Raw genomic sequence first — 20,769 nt, 5'->3', positions numbered from 1 at the left:
TTTGCAAAGATGTTACTTGGGAACTAAATCATACCAAATACATACGATAATAAATGCCCATCAGATGCCACTCTAGAAAATCGTGAACACTAAAATTACTGGAAGAAAATGTTACAAGACAAATAAAAGTAAAACAATTGTCAATGCAATAAAGACTTGTTCAAAATTTTTTTATTAAAAATGAGAAAAATTGAGATACATGCACTGCCACACCTAACTTTACTATCGATGACTAAGTGCAATGATCGATTCCAGAAAATAAACTTTCCTATGGTTTTTAATTTTCTTCTCAAAATCTATTAACTTGGTATCATATCCACAGGATATCCTCGTCAATACCTTATTCCATTAAAACCACCAAACAATGACTACTCTAGAATTATCAGTCAGTTCTAGGAGTATACGCAACCAATCATTCCACAGACAAAGTTTTAAAAAGAGTTTTATCTAATGTCTACGTAGACAAAATTTAACTTTCAAGAAATACAGGGTGTGGCAACATAACTTCCTTTTTTGAAAGGCTTCCTCACTTGAAAAAAAGAAGTTATGTTGCCACACCCTATATATTACTTCTCCATTTCTTTTGCTCCATTAAAATGAACATAATGGCAGTCTTCAATTTATATCACACTTTTAAATCATTTATCAAAGACCTGCTGAAAAAAGTTATTAATGTTACTATATGATTGACTTTTTTCACACAAAATTTAAGCAGGTAAAATTATAACGCATACAAACATATGATTAGTCTACACCACCAAGAGTTATTAAAAAATACTTTTAAGCTTAAATTTAAGGTAAAATCTAGTAAAGTGACCATAAAATGAACATTATTTACTTAGTTAACCATTCTAATTAAACTAAATTCAAAACACACAGGGTAATATAGAGCTTCCAATGGCTTAGTGGAACCTCAATTACTAGCACGGCTAAAATGTATGCCAGTGCTTATTCAGCCAGTCACTGATCATGCTCTCTCCCCAACTAAAGAATATTATTTCATCAAGCATGCCTTAATTTAATAAAGCTTGTTTCCACTTCTTGGATTAGTCCTAATCACTCCCTGATAATTTTATAGATAACCTCTTCCACAACTTACACCTTCCTTCAAAACTTATGTTATCCCTTTTTCCCTTTTCTCTCTCTCCCTTTTTATTTTTGTGAAATGGGTCAATGAGACAAAGCCTCATAGGAGCAGAATAGATAAAAAATAATAAGACAAAAATAACAAAATATAATTTCTTGTCATCTATTAGGAACATACGAAAATTATGTCCTGTACGTAACTATGTTGCTGAAACTGCAATCTCATGACTGGAACTTTCACCCGCTTATCAGTCTCCTCCTCTGTCCAAACAACCTAAGACACTGACAACTTCATCCAATCGAAGTTTTAATAACTGTGCCAAAAAAGTTTCTCCATAATCTTGCCATAAAATAATAAGTTCAACATGACCCCTTGTGGATGATGGTACAATTTCCAGTAAAAACATTTATGATAAGGAGGAATTCCTAATTTTTGACTGGCCTAATATTTGAAAGATTATTGTAATTAGAGCTGGTTATTGTTAAGTTTTTGTGACATAGTAAGCCCCTCTCACATCATACTGAATGACACTTGATTTCCCATATCTCAATAGTCTTGCGCTAAAGAATACCATCTTCTCTCAAATGTAATTACTTGGCAACCACAGACAATTTTCTATTTGACATTTAAATGACTTTTGATATTTATTATTAGTTGCCATAGATTAACTGTGTAGTTTCTATGAATTAGGCAAAAAATACACATTTCAGGACTAACTGCCAACAATATAAAACATTATTCGCAGACATTTTCAGGTAAATGCCTTGTTTCCAAAAAAATTCTTACTCTGCAACTGTGATACACAATATTTTCTCCTTCAGCAATGTAAGAGACATTATTTATTATTATTATTATATAAATACTGCTATTTTTAGTAATGAATCAACTTCAATTTGAAATACAAAGCAAAAAAAGATTATTTATATACTTAAGAGCTGCATCTGGGCAACAATAAACCACCTTCCCTTTTATATTTGAACCTGGGTAACACACCTGCACAATTGCCCAGGGAAACTCAAACCTCCATTTCCTGGGAATAAATCCTCACGGCACATAGGGGAAGCGACCGTGCTATGTGTGAATGCATCATAACAAATGTATGAAACATGAAGGCAAGCCACCCATCAGACAAGTTGCAGGCTGAACAATATATAACCACATAACCATAACTAGTCCCATTATATTTATTCAATTGGACTTGCATCGATCAAAATTGTCCCATAAAAATCAACCACAATCCAAGAAAATGAAAAGACTTCATGACACTTCAATGGGTTTATTTAAAAAGGAAACATTACATGCAAATAAGATGCAAGCGTAGCTGTACAACTTACCTTGATCAGGATCAGGAATGATGATCTCAGATGACCGTATAACTTAAAAAGAAACAATATGCCACAACATCCCATTACACTCCTACTCCCAGGCCACACAAGACCACGAAAATTTTATCAGAGATCAACTTTATCTCGTTAGGGGCGAGCAAAACTCGGGGGGGAGATTCGCAATAAAAGAATATGATCACTTCATGCATCTTAACATAGCGGACCCGATTTCCCCACAAAATGGCACATTGGCAAATTCTAAGCCACTTATAAAAGGGCAGTAAAAATAGCATTTCACAGGCATCCAAGGCCATATAAAATGCAAATCACTCTATCAACCCAACCAATGCCTTATCCTATTAGGGTTTTCTCTTTAATATGCACAAATTTCAATTACTTGTGACGTCTTCACGCAAAAATTAGGAAAAATGACCCATTATGTATCACTTCCCCTTAACTTACTGTCTTCCATTCAGCTTCAATCGACCAATTTCCATTACCAATATTCATTCTTCATTTCCTTCACGTTAAGCATTTTCAAACTTGCTTGTTTCTTGACTACTACTTGAAAAGGCAACAAAACTCTTCTATAAGTGACCCAGGCTGTGGAAGATTTTCGTTCTTGCGACTGAACAGCTTAAGATTTCTGATCATATTCTTTTTTGAGTTAGCTTCATTAGATGCCTTCATTTTTGGTCTTCGCTCATCCCCAAAGACAACTTGGAGATCCAAACAACTCCTACATTTTCACACTTCATACTTCATCCAATACCCCTCGCTTCATTACCTTATAAAAATAAAAACAAAAACTGTTAGAAGGTGCTCTTTCTTTATTAATACATAAACCACCTGCCTACAATGTTAAGAGCAAATGAAATATAATGAACTGGTAGAGTCAAATTCAATAGTAGTATCTAATGCAACATTCAAAACACTTAGATTAAACAAAACATTTTGTAATTTCTATGCAAATATGCATTCGTCTTATGAAAAATGAGAGCTTTCACCAAAGCCAAATACAAAATGAGCCAATGTTTATCTTGAATAACACAAATGTAGGCTAGCAAGTAGCTCAGTTACACTTCAAATTTTTCAAACTAAACAAGTCCAGTTTCTGCATGGCTAACTATCAAGAGTTCCTCTCACTTTGAATGGGAACCGATTAACATATCTCACATATGTTTTACACTTTGAAAATACCACCATCAACTGCAAGGTTTAACAGATTAAGTCAATCTGAGTTACAGAACTGTTAACCCAACAGTGGGGGCAAATTTATTTAACGTAGTTCCCACAAGACAATGTGAAGTTGTTTAGGAGCCCCCACAGTGGTGCTGTTAATATCGACCTGAAAAGGGATATGGCAGAAAGTACAGAATTTGTTCACAGAAGTTTAGAAGCAGTGAATGGGATCATATCACACATCACCATGGGTATGAGAAGGGCAATATGGTAACTGAAAAAACATTGCCACTTTAGTAAAGAGATAATCTTATCCCAAGTTTTTAAACTAGCAATTAAATAACACCATAATTTCCTGTACACGAATAAGAAACCAATTGGCATCAAAGCTAATATTTTCTAGCGTCAACTGACCAAGATGTAATTTCTAACACACCAAAATGAGGAATTAAAAATACTTGAATTTATTCACTCATAATTATTATTATCTGCTAACTCAGAATTCGATTGTTGACCTCCGTGTCTGCCATTTATTTCATCACTTAGAAGCACGGTAAAATTTTTGAAAGAAAATTTTAAACCGAACGGGTCCTTCGTACTTTAATAAGATGCACAATAAAATGGCAATTTGTCACAAAAATAATGTATTCATCAATTGAGGATAAACTTAATTACAGCATTTAGCAGTATTGTTAAATGAAAATTATGGCATTGAATTTAAAAGCTAGATCATAATGTCAAAAATGTAAGCTACCACCCATAGTGATGAAGTTTACCCAAAACTTATTAAACCACAATTAAAAAACCTGATTAGTTGCAAAAGTTTCCAAAGATATTTAAAAACCAGGATCTTAAGCAACACACGCGTTCATGGCACAGAATGAAATATAACGACGGAAATAAAATGTACTAATCATTTGAAGACCTCAAGTCGACTTGACTAGGCTTTGCCTCTGGCACATATCAGAAGGATATACAAATTTCCTCAACAATTACATTACCTCAATAATGGAAAATAGGTACCTGGAATTCAGTCGATCCAGAAATGTACAAGAAAATTAACTTTGAATAAAATTGCCAGAATCTTTCTTGCAGGAATGCATAATTAATCAATGTAAATTTTTTCAAATAAGGGTCTATTCTCAGCTGAATATCTTGTTTAAATTTTTCCAGGTTGTGATATCACTTAAAAGACTGCAGCAGAAAATAGCATCAAATTAACAGAATAGCAGGTTACATGAACACACAAAAAGATGAGCAAAAACATTTAATACACTACCTTTTTGAACTTGACTGAAAATGACCAACATACCAAATAAATTACGATGAACTTTTTAAAATAGTAACATTATTGTACACCTCTTTCTAACGCCGGTATTTAACTATTGGCTTCCTGAGATTTTCAGCGCGCTAAAAATTAACTTGCTCATATATATATATATATATATATATATATGCTAAATTTTTCATATATGATAACATGTTAGCTCAACTTAGCCGCAATTGTTCCATGAACCATGACACTGAACCATGAACTCTTCTCATTGTATCGTAGTACATAATCTAAATTAGTTTCACTTATGCTCAACAAATTTGCTTCGAGCTTTCAGAAATAACTTGGGCGAACCATAAAGATACTCTTGAATAAATGTATTTTACTCTATAATTAAGCCTTTACAGGTTGAAATTGGATTTCGAACGGTTTCAGGTGGAATACTTTTAGCAGAGGCACTTGAATAAGACATCAGTTTGAAACATGACACACTGCATACCTCACTAAAAAAATTCATCCCGAATAACTGGCACACAATAAATGCTACAATTAGTTCAAAAAGGTGGTGTAGACATATAAATGAAAAGACATAATGCTTTACAGCTAAGAGGAAAGGAAATAAACAGTACGAATGAAAACAGAAATAAAAGCACCGACAACTTTCACAAATAATCCAAAGATGGAATTGACTACTAACAGGAAAAACATGGCGCAACCCCAGACCATTTATGGTTGACCTTCAACTCGGCTTTTTAAACTCAAATAATCATTCATTACAGTAAGCCATTAAGGAAATTTCATTAACTCATATCAGCAACTATACTTGCAAAATTCAAAGAGATTTTCTTAAATTTGATGAAGCTTCCACTTACTACCGGGAGAAATTTCAAACCCTACAGAAATTTGCCACGTTACAAAATTTAATGAGTTTCTTTTTGGCACTAATTCCAATACATTACAGTCACACTGACTCAGGAAAGAAGTACAGCAAATGCTAGATTTTGCCTAACGTCTCGATTCAGTTACTTTTTAAGTCACATTGAGAAGTTTTACCCCTAAATAAAGCATGCCTTCAATTGGGAGATCCCAATGCAACAAAGCAGTTTGATTCATAAACAGTATGCTTTCTTCCTCAGTATCATTTACAAAACTAACACAAGTATGAAACATAACATTTCAAAAAATTATTAATTAGCCAAACCATTCTGCTCCCAATCGATATATTTGGGGAAAACCTATACATTCCAATCAATGCATAGAGAGAATTTAAGTTAGTATTAAGGACTAAGAATCAATGTGGAGTAGGAATATCAATGACGAATCAGCCATTTCTTCCTCTTCGAGAAATGCCATGCTAAAACAAGTGGAGCATCATTAAAATGTTACATCAAAGCTCTAAGTAAAAGATATTTAATGTCAAAAATGAATACATTGACCAAACCAATACCAAAATCTATTGAGTTTCCTTCTTAACTTATGGTTTTAATACTTTTTCCTTAACAGCATAATTGAATTAGCTGTGCTGTTTTAGGACAAATTGTCTTCTTTGGATTTATAAGGAAATCAACGTTTAGTTCTAATTATGTGTAACATGGCAGCTCTCCACAAAATGCTCTTCAATGCAATACTATCCATTATAATAGCAATGAGTCAATGCTTTATTCCCAGTCAATTATGTAACTTTACCTCATTTGATAACTAAAACCACTATCCTCTTGAAAAATAGACATTTCTAATTTTTAATGAATTTATTTTATGCGCAGCATGACTCCAAATACAATACGTACGGCACACAATTTGGATCACAATGTAATGACAAATACCTAAAGCAGTTTATTGCCCCATGATATGCACACACACTGGTTGTTTTTAAGTGATGCTCGGAGTTTCATCAGCATGGAAACCATTAAACTGTATCCATATTTTAAGGACAAGAGAAACTATTTCTCACCACACATTTGAAATCCTAAGGCATACACAAAGCCTTTCCTAACCCATATTTAGACCAATGCAGTCATTGCCAATTAACAGACGGGTTCATATTGTCGAGATCCAGACAATCTATTCTTTTTGCTTTATTTTGTCAGCAAATATAAGAGCCTATGATTAAGGTATTATAAATCTAATAGATTCATATGCACCCCCAATATATTAAAAACTTTCTCTTGAATAACAAACCTGGATCAAAGAAAATGATTGCCACCATAGCAAATAAATTTATCGCACTCTTATTAACACTATTTTTCAACTGATGCATTTTGTTCCTTGAAATTGCCTGCTTGACCTTCATAAAACTTTACACTGCAATCCCCTAGCAACATGTCTGCTTCCCCAGCAATGTGACACCCTGTGACCCAGTTAACTGGGTGAAGAATGCAAGGACCCTATCGCAAAATGTGTTGGCAAAGCCTTGCCTCAACAGGGAAGGTCATCGCCTTGATGGATGAATTTATCGCACGTGGACAAATTGCCTCTGGGATCTCATCCCAAACAATAATGCCTTTGCCATTGGAATAGTGCCCACCAAATGTGTGTGGTGACTTCGGAGTATACTTGCCATTGCAGGAGGTTGAACATGATGAATTCCAGTATTAGGAATGCTAATTGCAAATATTGCCCCAATAAATCAAAGACCTCTACAATGAAATTCAAAGTCATGATTTACTCCAGCAAATATATTCATTTTTAATTCTTCCCAAATGGCTTGAATTGCCATGTAATATTTACATATCATGAAGTTTCTTGGATGTACTCTTGAAAGATGTAACACCTTTCGGTTCACCAATTATCCCCACAAAAACTATTCCTTCATTTTATCTCTTCTTTGATCAGTTAATCAAAAATGTGAACATAGCATGCAATACAGCTGGAAAGAGCATCTTAACCTTAAATCTTTAGTGGTGGTGATTATAGGATGGGACATTGAACTGTGGGCCCCACTGTGCTTTTCGACTAGAGTTGGCTAACGCCCATGCCAGTTTCTCCCCACCCTTTCCCATCCATCCCTGATGGTGCAAATGACCTTAGCTGTTGGTCGCCTCCCATAAACCTTCTGCTTCTATAATAATGGTAGCAGAGGAGGATAATAGTGAAGGTTTATGGTGTCATGTTCCAGGAGTTCTTGGGATATCACTCCCAAGAATGGATGAGAGGAGGATTGCCACAATAATAGTTGTCTAAAGCTTGATGCCTATCTTACTTTTCTGACGACAAAGAACAGTAAATCATGCCCATTCTCCATAAAAATCAAAAGGAAAAAGTTGTTTCAGTCTTTCAGAAAGCACAGTATATACTAAGCCATAAACACAGTTGTCAACCCAAGGGTCGGTTTGAGACGTGATGGTAGAGTTTAACACCAGTACTAGACCCAACAATCAGTGAAATTCATACATTAGGGCAGGGGGGCCAGTTCCTTTTCCCTTGGTTTCCCAGGAATATTCGGCACCCAAAAATCTAACAAACAAGTGGAGCTGAGGGTGTCCAGAGAGCCTTGCCCAGGTCCCCTGGTCATTAGTCCAAAGCTCTTACCCTGGATTACTACATCCCCTGTAATAATACTACACAAAATTAAAAATTTACAAACTTTTGTAACAGTGTTTAGGACACTTCAAAGACTAGCCCTACCATACTATAAACTTCTTCCACGTCAATTCAGTTCAAAAGTACTTCCATGTTATCATGGAGATTCCAACCAATTGATAACTTCAGGGAGATAAAAATAGTGCGATGAAAAATGTATAATGCAACGGAATGAAGAATTAGCTCAATATGGCAATAAAGAAGAAACGTTTACAAACTTATTATCCCTTAAAATTTTAATCAAAACCAAAAATGTTTGCTTATATAGTAGATTATATGCATCGAGTTTTTCACCCAGGAGAATGTTATTCTTTAATGAAGGCAATGTGTTGTGACTTGGTACAGCTGAGGTGTATGGATAATTGTCAGAAATGTAAATATAAGTGGATAGTTACCAAGAGAGAGAGAGAGCTATTATCATTTATTCTAGTGACTATAAAGTGTATTAATGTGTAAAAATATATGCCAATAAAGAATTTTTCTCAGCTGGATATAACGCATGTAAGCTCAAGTTAATAAACATCTGACACTATTCAATCCAAAGGTTGCTTCGATAGGCAATCTTAAGAGCTTGCGGCCTATTAAGGCTACATTACGGAGTGTAGAATTCTCATATGCAGGGTAGAGAGGCAAGTTCTTTTCACATGCACTGCCAGGGGCTTACCAGGAAGATCTGCTAGCCGAACAACCCCACAGCATGGGCAAAGCTGAGGGTACCTAGGGGACTCACCCAGAGTTGAAGCTGGGCTCTCTATTTACCATACTATATAATCAATAGTCTGACATTCAACTTATTAAGCTACCATAATTCTTAATGAAGAAAATACACAATAATAAATGAATGAATCTAGGCTATCCAATGGATGAAAATAAGAATTATTTTACAGGGGAATTCCACACCATACAACAAAACAATGGTGCTTGACTTGCCCAGATGTAGACCACATTCTACTTGTTTGCGTCTGGTAGGATATATCATCACACCCAGAACTGTTTACTAGTCATGATGTTTAAGAGCATACAAAGTCATGACAGTTGCTGCCTTGCTAGACGATGAATGCATATGATTTCTCCAACGATATACACCTGGCCAGCAAAAGCATGATCATCTTGTGGAATTGAAAGGGAAAAAAGTGTTCGTCAGGAGAAATTGTCAGATTGGAAAGTGGGTGAATCACCTATGACATTTACTTTTATGGAGAATAGAGTGGGTCAAGCAGTGGACTGCCAGGTCAACACTAACTTTTGATTCACTCTTCTGCTACAACTGATCGTAAACTACACTAAATTCTACCCCTACCTCAAAGAGAGCTAAGGCTAAGTTTCTACTATCTGCACTGAGTGAAATATTATTTTACATTTTTCACGACGTAAACAAAAGGAAATCATAATTTTTTTGGAGTAATAAAATTTCTATAGCAATAAATGGTTCAACAGAAAAATGCCTTTAATGCATCCAAGAAACTTAGCAACATCCAAATGTTTAATGGAGTGTAAAGATGAACTCCCAATAAACAATAATTGTGTGTCACAGGAACAGACCATGGCACCGAATTCCATAGCAGACTTTTGGTAATTTATAGCACAATAAATCAAATTCACATATTAGCCAATAACATTTCCAACCGTCCATATATTCTCCTCCACTGCATTCATTGCAGCATGTGCATGTGATTGAAAGTGCAGAGCACATATGTTTAACATCCTCTCTCCACTGACGAGAAACAACTAAAGGCAATCACATATAATTGGTATTCAATCTGCCAAGAGCAAAGGATTTGTTCCACCAAAGATGAGATTCCAGAGCCACCCTCTCCGTGCACAATCACCTCACCAATCTACATAAGGCTGAACTAGAACTCTGGTCATCAGGTCCTTCGGCAACTGGCAGTCGGATAGCCCAGTTAGCATAGCCAAAGGGTTGTCACATCACTGGAGAAGTAGGCAAGTGGTAAGATTAAGAACCAGCCACAAAATGAAATTATATCCTGAGTAAGGAAGCTGAAAATATCACAGTGAGAGGCTAAATAACAATTGAACCACCCTTCAAACTTTAAATTTTGGGCACTGAGATGATGTCCCCATAATAGCAACAAAACTTGGTTGAAAACATTTTTTGGTCCACTTAAAGTATCTCCCTTGAAACAGCAAGCGATTAACTTAAATTACGAAGCTAATTACCAAGAGAAACATTATATACTAATGGAGTTTGTAATTTTCAGTTACAACTTCATATCTAATAAAAGTTTTGACCAGGATTTGCCTCCATTTTTGATGCACTATATTAAGAAGTGAACAAACTGAAGTAATGTGGAATGTTATTTGGAAATTCTTACACCAATAATACTACAAAATATAGGATAAGATTACATATAAGTAATTGTGAAAATATTAATGCAGAATGTGAAGAATAGAAAAGTAAAAATGCAATATGGAGCACTCCAAAGAAAAGAGGAACAAAATCAAAGGGGCAATCACACCTTTAAGCACAATGGATTAGTAATTACATAGCATAAGGAAGCAGATGTCAAGAGAGAAAAGTTTCAAGGAATTACTTATTGATGATCCTGCAGCAATATCCTTACTATGGAAATCTGCTCTTCAAATAAAGACCAAAATTGCAATGTTGTAAGTTGCAGTTATTACTCCCATACGTTAATAAATTCACCAAAACTTTTTAACTACAAATCATAAAATCACTAAATTTTTCGTAGAAAACATTCCCTAAACTTTTTAGTTTCATGGAATTACAATGAATTCCTTAAGCTGCAAATATTACTCATTGTTACCTTTATAATTAAAGAAAATTAGGAATGCCAAATTTATCCGCTCAAACCACAGTAATAAAAAATATATACTTCTGCAATGAGAATAAATCATATTACAAAAGCATAACTCGTATTCAATAGATATTCATTGGTAAAGTACCTAAATTCAAGGATGAAAGTCAGTCAACAAAGTCAAGACAGTACCATCACTAACTGTTTCATTCAAGTAGATAACACACTTGTGCAAACTCTAATCATCCCTGTTGATTATGAAACCTATGCTCATTCTACACACACCTTAACCATTCTAGCAAAGGGCCACATAATTGACATATTTAGTAAATTTGATGTGCCTAGTCAACTGCAACCAAGCAATGGGATTACCAATTGAGAACATACTTAGTACTCTCCATTCAGCACCAGATATACCAGAAAGTCTGAGCTCTCATGGCCAATGAAAACAGCACGGAGAAACTAGCAAGTAATGAAAGCAACCCTGCCATATTTACTAATACCAAAACTATCTATAAAGAGCTTTTACCTCCCAAAATATATAGCTCTGACTACCATGTCAAGATTTCATAATTGCAGAGAAGGCACATCGTCGCAACAGCAATGACATCAACCATTCCTATTTCCATCACATTTCCACGGCAATTCCATCAGCATAGAAAATTGATCCTAAATTAATACAGACGCCGAGACTTCACCACAAGAATACTTACGTGGAGAATACGAACGAGAACGGGATCTATCATAGCGCCTTCGAGATCGATAATATGGAGATGGTGATCGGCGATAACCTCCACCTCCACTCCCACCACCTCCACGGTAGCCCCCAAAGTCACTGTAATGAAAGGAATCAGCAAATTACATGTGAAAACAAAAGACAACCTCTCTGCATGAACTAGCGCCGAAGTATCTGCGAACTGTCTACAATTTCATTAGATACTGGAACACTGGTGGACCCAAGGTGCCTTCAGCCTTCAGACACACATCCTAGGGGATGAAATGTGTTGCAAGTATAATTCCTGCAAAAAGGAAGCCTTAATTTTCACCAAATGGTTTTACCTAGTTAATACTGACAGAACTAATGACAATACAATTATAAAACTTAAAAAAAGAGGACTTAGCTTAGGTCTGAACTGAGCAGTAAGTAACAACAACGGTGGTAAAAAGAAATGAATAAGTTATCAATAAAACTTATGAGGATGCTGCACATGTCTAACTCCTCATTTCAATTACAATTTAATTCCCTAAATGTACAGATGTTAAACTAAGCAGAGAGCAAAATTGAAAATGCAAACTCACCGATTTCTTCAATCATAAAAGTCATACAAAACACTATATACTCTTCTGCAGCTTTAAAAAGATAATCCTCCAACAACATATGGAATATTAGCATATTACATTTGGAATAATTCAAATAACTTACAGCAATTAAATGTAATAAGAAAGCCGATGAACCTACAGCACAGCAGAAACCCTTGGCTATAGGTAAGGCTTCTCAAAATCCTAGAAAGAAACTTTCAACACATGCACAATGTCATTATCAAACCCTTGTGACTAAATAAGTGGATTGGGTGCAGCCAGCTGCCAATATTCTCAGTCCATATACAAGTGGTGGCAAAAGTGAAACAAGCCAACTGCCAATTTACCAATCTTATGATGAAGTGAAACCCCATCCGGAGCCCTGAAAAAGCTCTTGAAATATTATCTGCAACAAAACCAAAACTATCTAATGAATTTGGTGAGGTGAGCTACATTACTCTTACTGGAAGCATTAATTTATTTAGCACACAAAAATGCTCACTGGAATGAATCTGAGTTAAAGAATCACACTACCTTTCTGGTTTAGAATGGCCACCATTCCACTGACGTCCTTCTGCCATACTGAAAAAGAATTGCTGACTCAATTCCATTCCTTAATAACAACACTAAGGCATAACAACTCCCCTAATTTTAGAAAAGAACAATACACTCAACATGTACTTACTAAGTTGGTTTCCCCATGTAAATTCCAGGCGTTGGAGTGTGGGCACGCTGTGTTATTGAGTAATCAACACGAATTCTGCGACCATCTATTTCCATCCCTGTGCACTGCTCTTTAGCTGCTTTGGCATCTTCAGTACTTTCAAAGTACACAAAGGAAAATCCCCTTGACCTTCCAGTCTGCAATTAGACAAAAAACCACAGTCAAAGAAGAAGCCTATTACTTCAATTACATATATATCTACATTTTATATACATGTACACACATATACACATGTTTATACACCACAGTAATCAACCTGAAGGTCAGTTTGGTGGGTGATGGTAGAGTTCACCCAGTACTAAGCCCAACGGCGTGTAAAATTCACAATCAGGGCAGGGGGCCAACAGTTCTTTTTCCTGTGCCGGTTATGGTTTCCCAGGAAGATCTGGTACCTCACAAAGCACATGCATCCCTGAAGTTGTCAATGAAATAAAGGGTTGACCACTAGCTACAGCGGTTATTTAGAGAATATGCTTATGTACACAAACATGCAGGTGGAAAAACCCAAGGGGATCCACTCTTGGGTTGCTGCCTAAAAACATGACGGACTTAGTGACTAAATGTCAAGTAAACAGATTTTAACTGCATGATGGAGAAAGGAGCATTTCTCTTGTCGTGGACTAAGTGCTGGTATAGCAATATTCAATGAACATCCTCTGTGGGCAGTAGAATATACTAATGTTACTGCTTAACTTTTCCCTATGGCTTCCATTATTTTGGCGTATTCAAGATGCAGGAAAATTCGTATGGTTTACTAGTGCTCAGTACAAACTCAAGACAGGAAATATTAGAAAAACAATTGCCAACTGTGATTAATAATTTAGGACCCATCAAACTGAGTTATTCTATGTATTCTATAGTAACATACTAAGGGGAAGACTGAAGAACCTGAAACTTGAAATGTGAAGAATGAGCCTAGATAGGGGGTCTGCTATCCACCTTTCGAGAAATCTCCTAAGTTTACCAGTGAACCAACATCAAACAAGTTCGTAATTGAAAAAATATTATCCACTTGCTTATAATTGACTGCAGGTATCAGAAACAACAAAAAGTCTGGTTTTAAATCTCACTGTGGTTCTCGGAGTGTATCATAGTGCAGGAAGTACATGTATACACATGAAGAACATTTCATATAAGAAGAATATTGGGTAAGCATAACATCATGATCAGAAATTCTCAAGAATTGCAAGTTATTCATAGTGGGCTGTCCCCTAAGTAACATGGATTTCCGGGAAAATCACAGCAATATTCCTAAAATGACAATGTTGAATGTTACTAACTATAATCAAGTGAATCTAATGTAACCAAAAGCAATTTGCAAACTGAAATCACATCTGCAAACAAAAACTTCCCGGCATTAGACAAGAGTGTTGTTCAGTAAAATAAGAACTGCAGTTGTGTTTTGCATGTTATCAGACTGTTTCCAAGTAAAATAATTATTATTCACCGTTTTGCTGCTGTGAATGTAACTAGTATTTTCGCACAATAGCCTGCTATGAATTATGTACCTTTTCACCTTCTGTGGTGCATCATCACACTTTAATTTTTTCCAAAAATTATGTACGTTACAATGCATTAATAAATATTTTCCATTGAATAAAAGGTGAACCTAGCTTATTTTATTTTTTGGGAGCAATTAAGGATACTTAGGACACTATACCCTCCATTTTTGCCACATACGAGATGTAGGGTTTTGAATAGAGAACCCCAACGAAAGAGCTAATACCTGGGGCATATTACTTTAAAATAATACAACTGAACATTGCACGATCTTCACCTATGAACAATGGACTTCATTATATGCATGGCAACTTCACTTATGCACAGAATAAAATGTCATTTTACTACAGAACGTTAATGATTTCATCAACTGATGTGGTCTCAATAAACTAATTTTAAATTGCTTTCAACTAAAGATGTGATTAAACAGGGAAATGATTGCACTGGGCCATATTACTATTCATTCATATTAATCCAGTAGTTTCTGCGGAATAGAAAAACAAGAACTTAGTGTCACATATGATTTCACTACGCAGGAAAACAATGAATGGCTTAGATACACAATTGGCATCCCAAATTAATGCATTACACATCCTCATATTATGTAGTTGGAAAATCAATTCAGCCTTAGGAAGTTATTTCCATTGGGTCGCAAGGCTGCCTTAGGGTACATACATGGTCTGTGTAACAAATGCACAATCTGGTGCAATCTGGCGGCCATGACGCAGACTATATCCCCGCCCATTAGCGGCGCTAGTTGCCTAAGACCCAATGAGCCATCTGGCAGATTGTCAAGCTATGCATATGGTGCCAGTTATGTTAGTTCCCGTTGTCCTTGTTTTTACTAGTCGAAAATGGAAATTGAACAAATCACAGTCCAACGAATCAACATCAAGTTATTTGGTGAAGTGGGGTAAAAGTTATCAAGAAATTACTGAAATGTTGACAGTTGTTTACAGGGATAATGTTCTGAAGAAAACATCCGTTATTTAAACATGGCCAACAAGACGCCATGAGTGATGCAAGGCCGGGACGACCTTCAGCCACCTGTATTGATGACATTGATTGTGTGCGGTCCCTTCTCACTGGTCATCAAAACACTGTCCAAATGATAGTTGATGAACTTGAGGAAAATCAATGGTGCGCACTATTTCAACTGACATGATGATGGAACCTTCACCATGACAGTGCACCTGCACACATTCAGCATTGATTGTTCACCAGTTTCTGCCAAAAACTTCGATCACCATCCTTGATCATCCTCCTCATTTGCCAGATATCGCCCCCTGCGACTTTTTCTTATTTCCAAAATGCAAAAATGTGATGAGGGGACAACACTGGGAAGATTGGGATACAACCAAGCAAAAAAAAAAACAAGAAAACTAAAAAGCCTAACTGCTGAGTACTTCCAAGGGTACTTTAAGAAGTGGAAAAGAAGATTGAATAAGTGCATAGCAATAAATGGATGGTACTTTGGAGGGGACTAAATCGATGTAGACTAAATTCTGCAAAACTAAGCTTTTATAGACCAGTTCGCATATTTATTGGACAGCAGTATAATTTATTTCAAGCCGTGGGCCTGTAGTTTGAACCACTCCAGTGTTACTGTGAAGTCTTCCTAATGTTTTATGGAACTTAAAATAATATTCAACAACAGAAAATAATTGTTATCCTTATAAATTCCAAGACTTTTTGTAAAATTGACTTGCTACAATGAGGAGATAAGTCGATAGTCATCACTAGGGCCTCCTTCCTCAGACTAATTGCTCTCCACAATGCACCTCAAGTTGGGATCCGGAAGACACTGAAAAATATCTACTGTCTCCAGGAATCAAGCCGGGGCCCTCTGGGTGGGAATTTAGTCAGGTATCTACATCCAGGCACACCAAGAGTACTTTAATTACTAGCAAGTTTTCAAAACTAAATTCCAGTCAATGGATGAACCCTGACATTGAGTACAAAAGGTAGTAATCATGACAACAACAATATCATATGACACATTCATAGTAATAATGGGATAGTCTCTAAGAAAATCAGGGACTCAAAAAATTTTGAGGCAAAAAAAAGGGACTGTTTCCTTAAGAATATAATGCCTAAATATGCATTTCTTATCTTTATTTGAAAATTTGTACAGGCAAGATTCTAGAAGAGTAAGCTGATGAAAGAGGAGACGATTGTGCCATAATGGAAGTTTTGTTACCCTACGTTTGTTTAACATCTACAAATTCTCAACATAGAACGGCTAAAAAATTGCCATAGAAGATCATTTGCATGAAGTTTCCTAAAACAAGAACAGCCAACTACATACTAATATTTATAACAGCAGGTTCTAAAGAAATGTTCTTGACTTTAGATATCCCATTTCCATGATTCATTCAAAATATTACAAAAGAAACAAAACTTAACAGCTGCAGTCTCTTCAACCATTGAAGGCCTTTTCTATCAAGATTAAACACACAAGGTAGCATTTCTCCTGGATTTTGCTCCACTAAATGGAGTTGAATAAAAAGAGTCTTATGCAAGGAAACATTCAAGTTTGATTTGCACCTATAACATATGATTAGAAAAAATTCAGAGGTCTGGCATTCATATGGGATCTTAGATGTCTTCAATATCAGGCATATGATCAATCCCCAAATTTTTAGATATCTCTGTATTCTGCATTTTTGAAGAGCTTGTTTCGATCTAATGTCAGCGACCTGGCTTTATATGGATCATGCTACATTAAAAATGAGACATATTCACAAAAAAAGGTGTTGGACCCCACAAAATTTGGGTACACGAAAATTTCTTCCAGTTGATGACAAGACAAACCACTCGATTCAATTATTAAATAAACATTTTAGAAATTCAATGGACAATATTTCCTAATGAATTAAACCAATTTTGATCTGTCCATTTACAAGCTTGAATATGACAATTAAATTCATTTTTCAAAATCCACATGCATTATCCCACATTTCTACTAATCTATCTAGAGTTAACTTAATCATTTAATTCACGGGTACCAATGAGTTAAAAATAATTTAATGCACTACAAATACCCGAAACAATATCAATCAGGACAACTATCAATCAGGACAACTTACACAAGTATTGTCCGGCCACGTTTAAAGGAAAAGGACACCACACACAACATCAAACTTCCCAGGCCTTATCATTACCCACTACTTGCAATTTATACCCTCCAACCAAATTGGTAAATTCAATTTCTAGAAAAGGAGCTGCCTATTGTGTTAACTGAGTAGAACCCACGACCAGAGTGGAGAATTACTTCAGGAAGATAATATGGTAGGCAAACAAACACTGTCAGTCCGAATGCTGGTAATAGATGTTTCTACATTGATGATTAAGGCAGATCCATTTTACAAAATTTAGGAATAGGTGGAAATTCCCTGATCCTCCATTGCAAACTTCAACAATGACTACCTCAAAACCTAATAGTACATCAATAAGAATCACTATTTCATAAGTATTATACTTTCAATTCCAGAGACCCTAAGCATTTCCTCATTAAATTCACCAAAACGGTCTCAAATGTCTACCTTAATTGTCAAACAAAAACTACTAGAATTTGAAAAAACAATGCTAGGAAGAATATATTTATTGTTACGCGAATTCACATATGCAGGAGGTTCAAACAATCGCCCACCGAAACAAAATACTTAGATCCACACGAATTTCCTTTTGTTTCGCCCTGCAGGAATTAACTTCATCGACAGTATTCCAGGGCGCTCGGAGTAACGAAATGAATTCATTGACGACTTAAAATACAACTAACTGAAGTGCCGTGATTCCCTCATAGCAATTCATATTTCGAGTCCCGAAGGTAACAAGCCAAAACTCGTATAATAAAGTACAGATTGTCGCTTAGAGCAGAATTAACTAGATTCGGCGTGGAAAATAATAGTACCAGCATGTGCTGAATAAAGATAATGCAATTTTATAAGTGTTAGGAATGATTACATACACCTTAAGTAAACTATGAATTAATATCAAAAGCAAAATATAAATACATGAATTAATAATAGTCTTGCTCACCTTTGCATCTATTACAACTTGCACTCTTTCCACGGGTCCATACTTGGAAAAAATGTGATGAAGTTGTTGTTCTGTGGTATAAATACTCAGACCGAAAACACCCAAACAGCGACTTGGATTGGGATTGTCCTGATGAAGAAGTAAGACAACATTTGAAGGAGAGCATGAAAAGGAAAGTCAAAACTTAGCTACACAATTTCATGAAATACTAACCCTACTCCCAACATGCCTCCTCCTATTAGACATGGGGCTTCTGGAGTGACTTCGGTAAAATTCTCTCCTTCGGTCACTATATCCGCAATATTTCCCGCGTGGACTGTAGGACCGTGACCTCGAATGAGAATACCTCGAGGACTTGTAGCGTTTAGGGGAACGTGAACGGCTACGTGACCTATACCGGCCTCTGTACGACATCCTCCTAGAGTAAGAGTAACTCCTATAATATTCAAAATGGATAATTAATATGATAATTAACTACAGCGTGCACACTCCACATTTTCCCCACCTGAAAACATGTCGACATACCTTGACCGTGAATACGAACGTCCTTGGTGATGTCCTCTTTGAGGGCTATTAGATCTTGACCGGCTTCTACTTTGCTCTCTAGACCTCGACCTTGTAGGCGAAGGAGATTTATCATTTGCTGGTGGACTATGATTAGAACCACTATGAGTCGGGCTGCGCTGTAATAAGTAATAAGGCTCTCAAACCACCATGAAGCATGGCTTTACTATTTTTACAGAAAATGCTTCTTTTCTCCTCAAATCTTGTCTATTTTAATACAGGGTGGATGGATTATTACATTATATCGCTAAAACATGATCTAAAACACGGAATTCACCGAATGCTCCATTATTGATCGCAGCACCGCGTTAACTGAGAAGAACATTTTTAAACTAAAGCGGCCCATTGCATACTTAAAAAAACTTTGTTAATGACAGAAAACCTTATGAGATAAATGTAATACTGACCTCCCTGTCACTCATGCCTCGAAAGGTTTCACGCAATCCAACACCCTTCCTTCGGGGACATATATTAGCCTTTTCTCAAAATGGCGATTCCTTGACTTCAGAGGAGAAGGCAACGCTTCTTGGGCGATTGTAGTGTCCTCTACGTGAGCTCCGATTGGCAGTTTCACGATAGTCGCTCTTTGGACTGTTTATTCGCGGTTTGATCAATATGCTCGGCGGATGGATAATGAATAGTAATCCCCAAGCTATTTCGTAGGATAAGTGCCGAATTGTTTCATTTCCTATGAACCTTATAGCATTTACATATTAAGTTTGTTCAATTAAGTAGTATCAACAACAACCATTCTTACGCAACAAAGAAAATAATTTCCATGCCATCATAATAATCCATTTCTTATTTACTTAACGATGATGTGTGTTGTGATTGCTGCAAAAGTATATTGTTTTGAAATTGACGCTCGTTCAGTTCAAATCCAGCCTAATTGTGTGGATTATGAAACAATGGGGATTCTTTGTAAATGAATAAAATTACTTGACTAAAGTTGCTTCCACTCCATTGAAGAATTCTTGGAGGCTTGATTTCATATCACCAGAGTAAAAGAATTTACTGTTCTCTCATATCCAATGTTTAATACATCAATTCCTTGGATCAATAAAATATAATACTTCTAGTTACAAATACCATTTAATGAGACTACCCTTCTGCGACGATATCACAATCTACAAGAGTTTATTGGTTTAAACGATTAAGAATGCGGACTATAATGTTTCGTATCTAGTCTCAATCGAGGAAATATTTTCCCTTATCCTGGTTTTAGGAAAAAAAACTTTATTTTGACTGTATTGATCTTCGTGAAATATGAAAACCACGAATGATGTTACCACATCAATAGAAAGAATTTTGAAATTGACTTCGCGCCCAAACACTTCCTGGTGATTCAAACCGTTTCAGTTCAACCACTTCCCAGATGTATCAGCATAGTCGCATGAATTTACTGTCCTCTTCAG

The 20,769-nt window shown here is 35.9% G+C and overlaps 1 protein-coding gene across 5 annotated transcripts; it reads right to left on the bottom strand.

Annotated features, from left to right (window-relative positions):
• Window positions 1–2,347: 2,347 nt before the first annotated feature.
• Window positions 2,348–19,895, bottom strand: LOC139689687 (transformer-2 protein homolog alpha-like). Of its 5 annotated transcripts, none has more exons than XM_071586879.1 (8): window positions 19,762–19,895; window positions 19,316–19,473; window positions 19,004–19,226; window positions 18,791–18,919; window positions 13,211–13,386; window positions 13,060–13,107; window positions 11,940–12,061; window positions 2,348–3,199 (listed from the first exon to the last, which is right to left on the bottom strand). In XM_071586879.1, exons 1-8 carry the CDS (start codon window positions 19,774–19,776, stop codon window positions 3,174–3,176), a joined length of 897 nt encoding a protein of 298 aa, XP_071442980.1. In that variant the 5' UTR covers window positions 19,777–19,895; the 3' UTR covers window positions 2,348–3,173. The 5 variants fall into 5 exon arrangements, with proteins under 5 accessions (XP_071442980.1, XP_071442983.1, XP_071442984.1 ...); XM_071586882.1 differs by having other exon boundaries at window positions 19,004–19,208; XM_071586880.1 differs by lacking the exon at window positions 2,348–3,199 and adding an exon at window positions 3,216–3,760.
• Between the last annotated feature and the right edge of the window lie 874 nt (window positions 19,896–20,769).

The sequence above is a fragment of the Hetaerina americana genome, unplaced genomic scaffold (assembly GCF_022747635.1).
Source record: "Hetaerina americana unplaced genomic scaffold, ioHetAmer1.1.p SCAF_27, whole genome shotgun sequence".
Lineage (NCBI taxonomy): Eukaryota > Metazoa > Arthropoda > Insecta > Odonata > Calopterygidae > Hetaerina > Hetaerina americana.
Note: the sequence above shows the minus strand (reverse complement) of the source record. Positions and strands in the feature narration are given on the sequence as shown.

What these genes read in the sequence shown, in the direction of transcription:
- LOC139689687 (XM_071586879.1), bottom strand. An exon ending in GGAGGCATGTTGGGAGTAGG is followed by an intron (nt 18,920 to 19,003) that starts GTTAGTATTTCA and finishes CTTCTTCATCAG; the next exon opens with GACAATCCCAATCCAAGTCG. An exon ending in TTCTCGTTCGTATTCTCCAC is followed by an intron (nt 3,200 to 11,939) that starts GTAAGTATTCTT and finishes TATTTTTATAAG; the next exon opens with GTAATGAAGCGAGGGGTATT.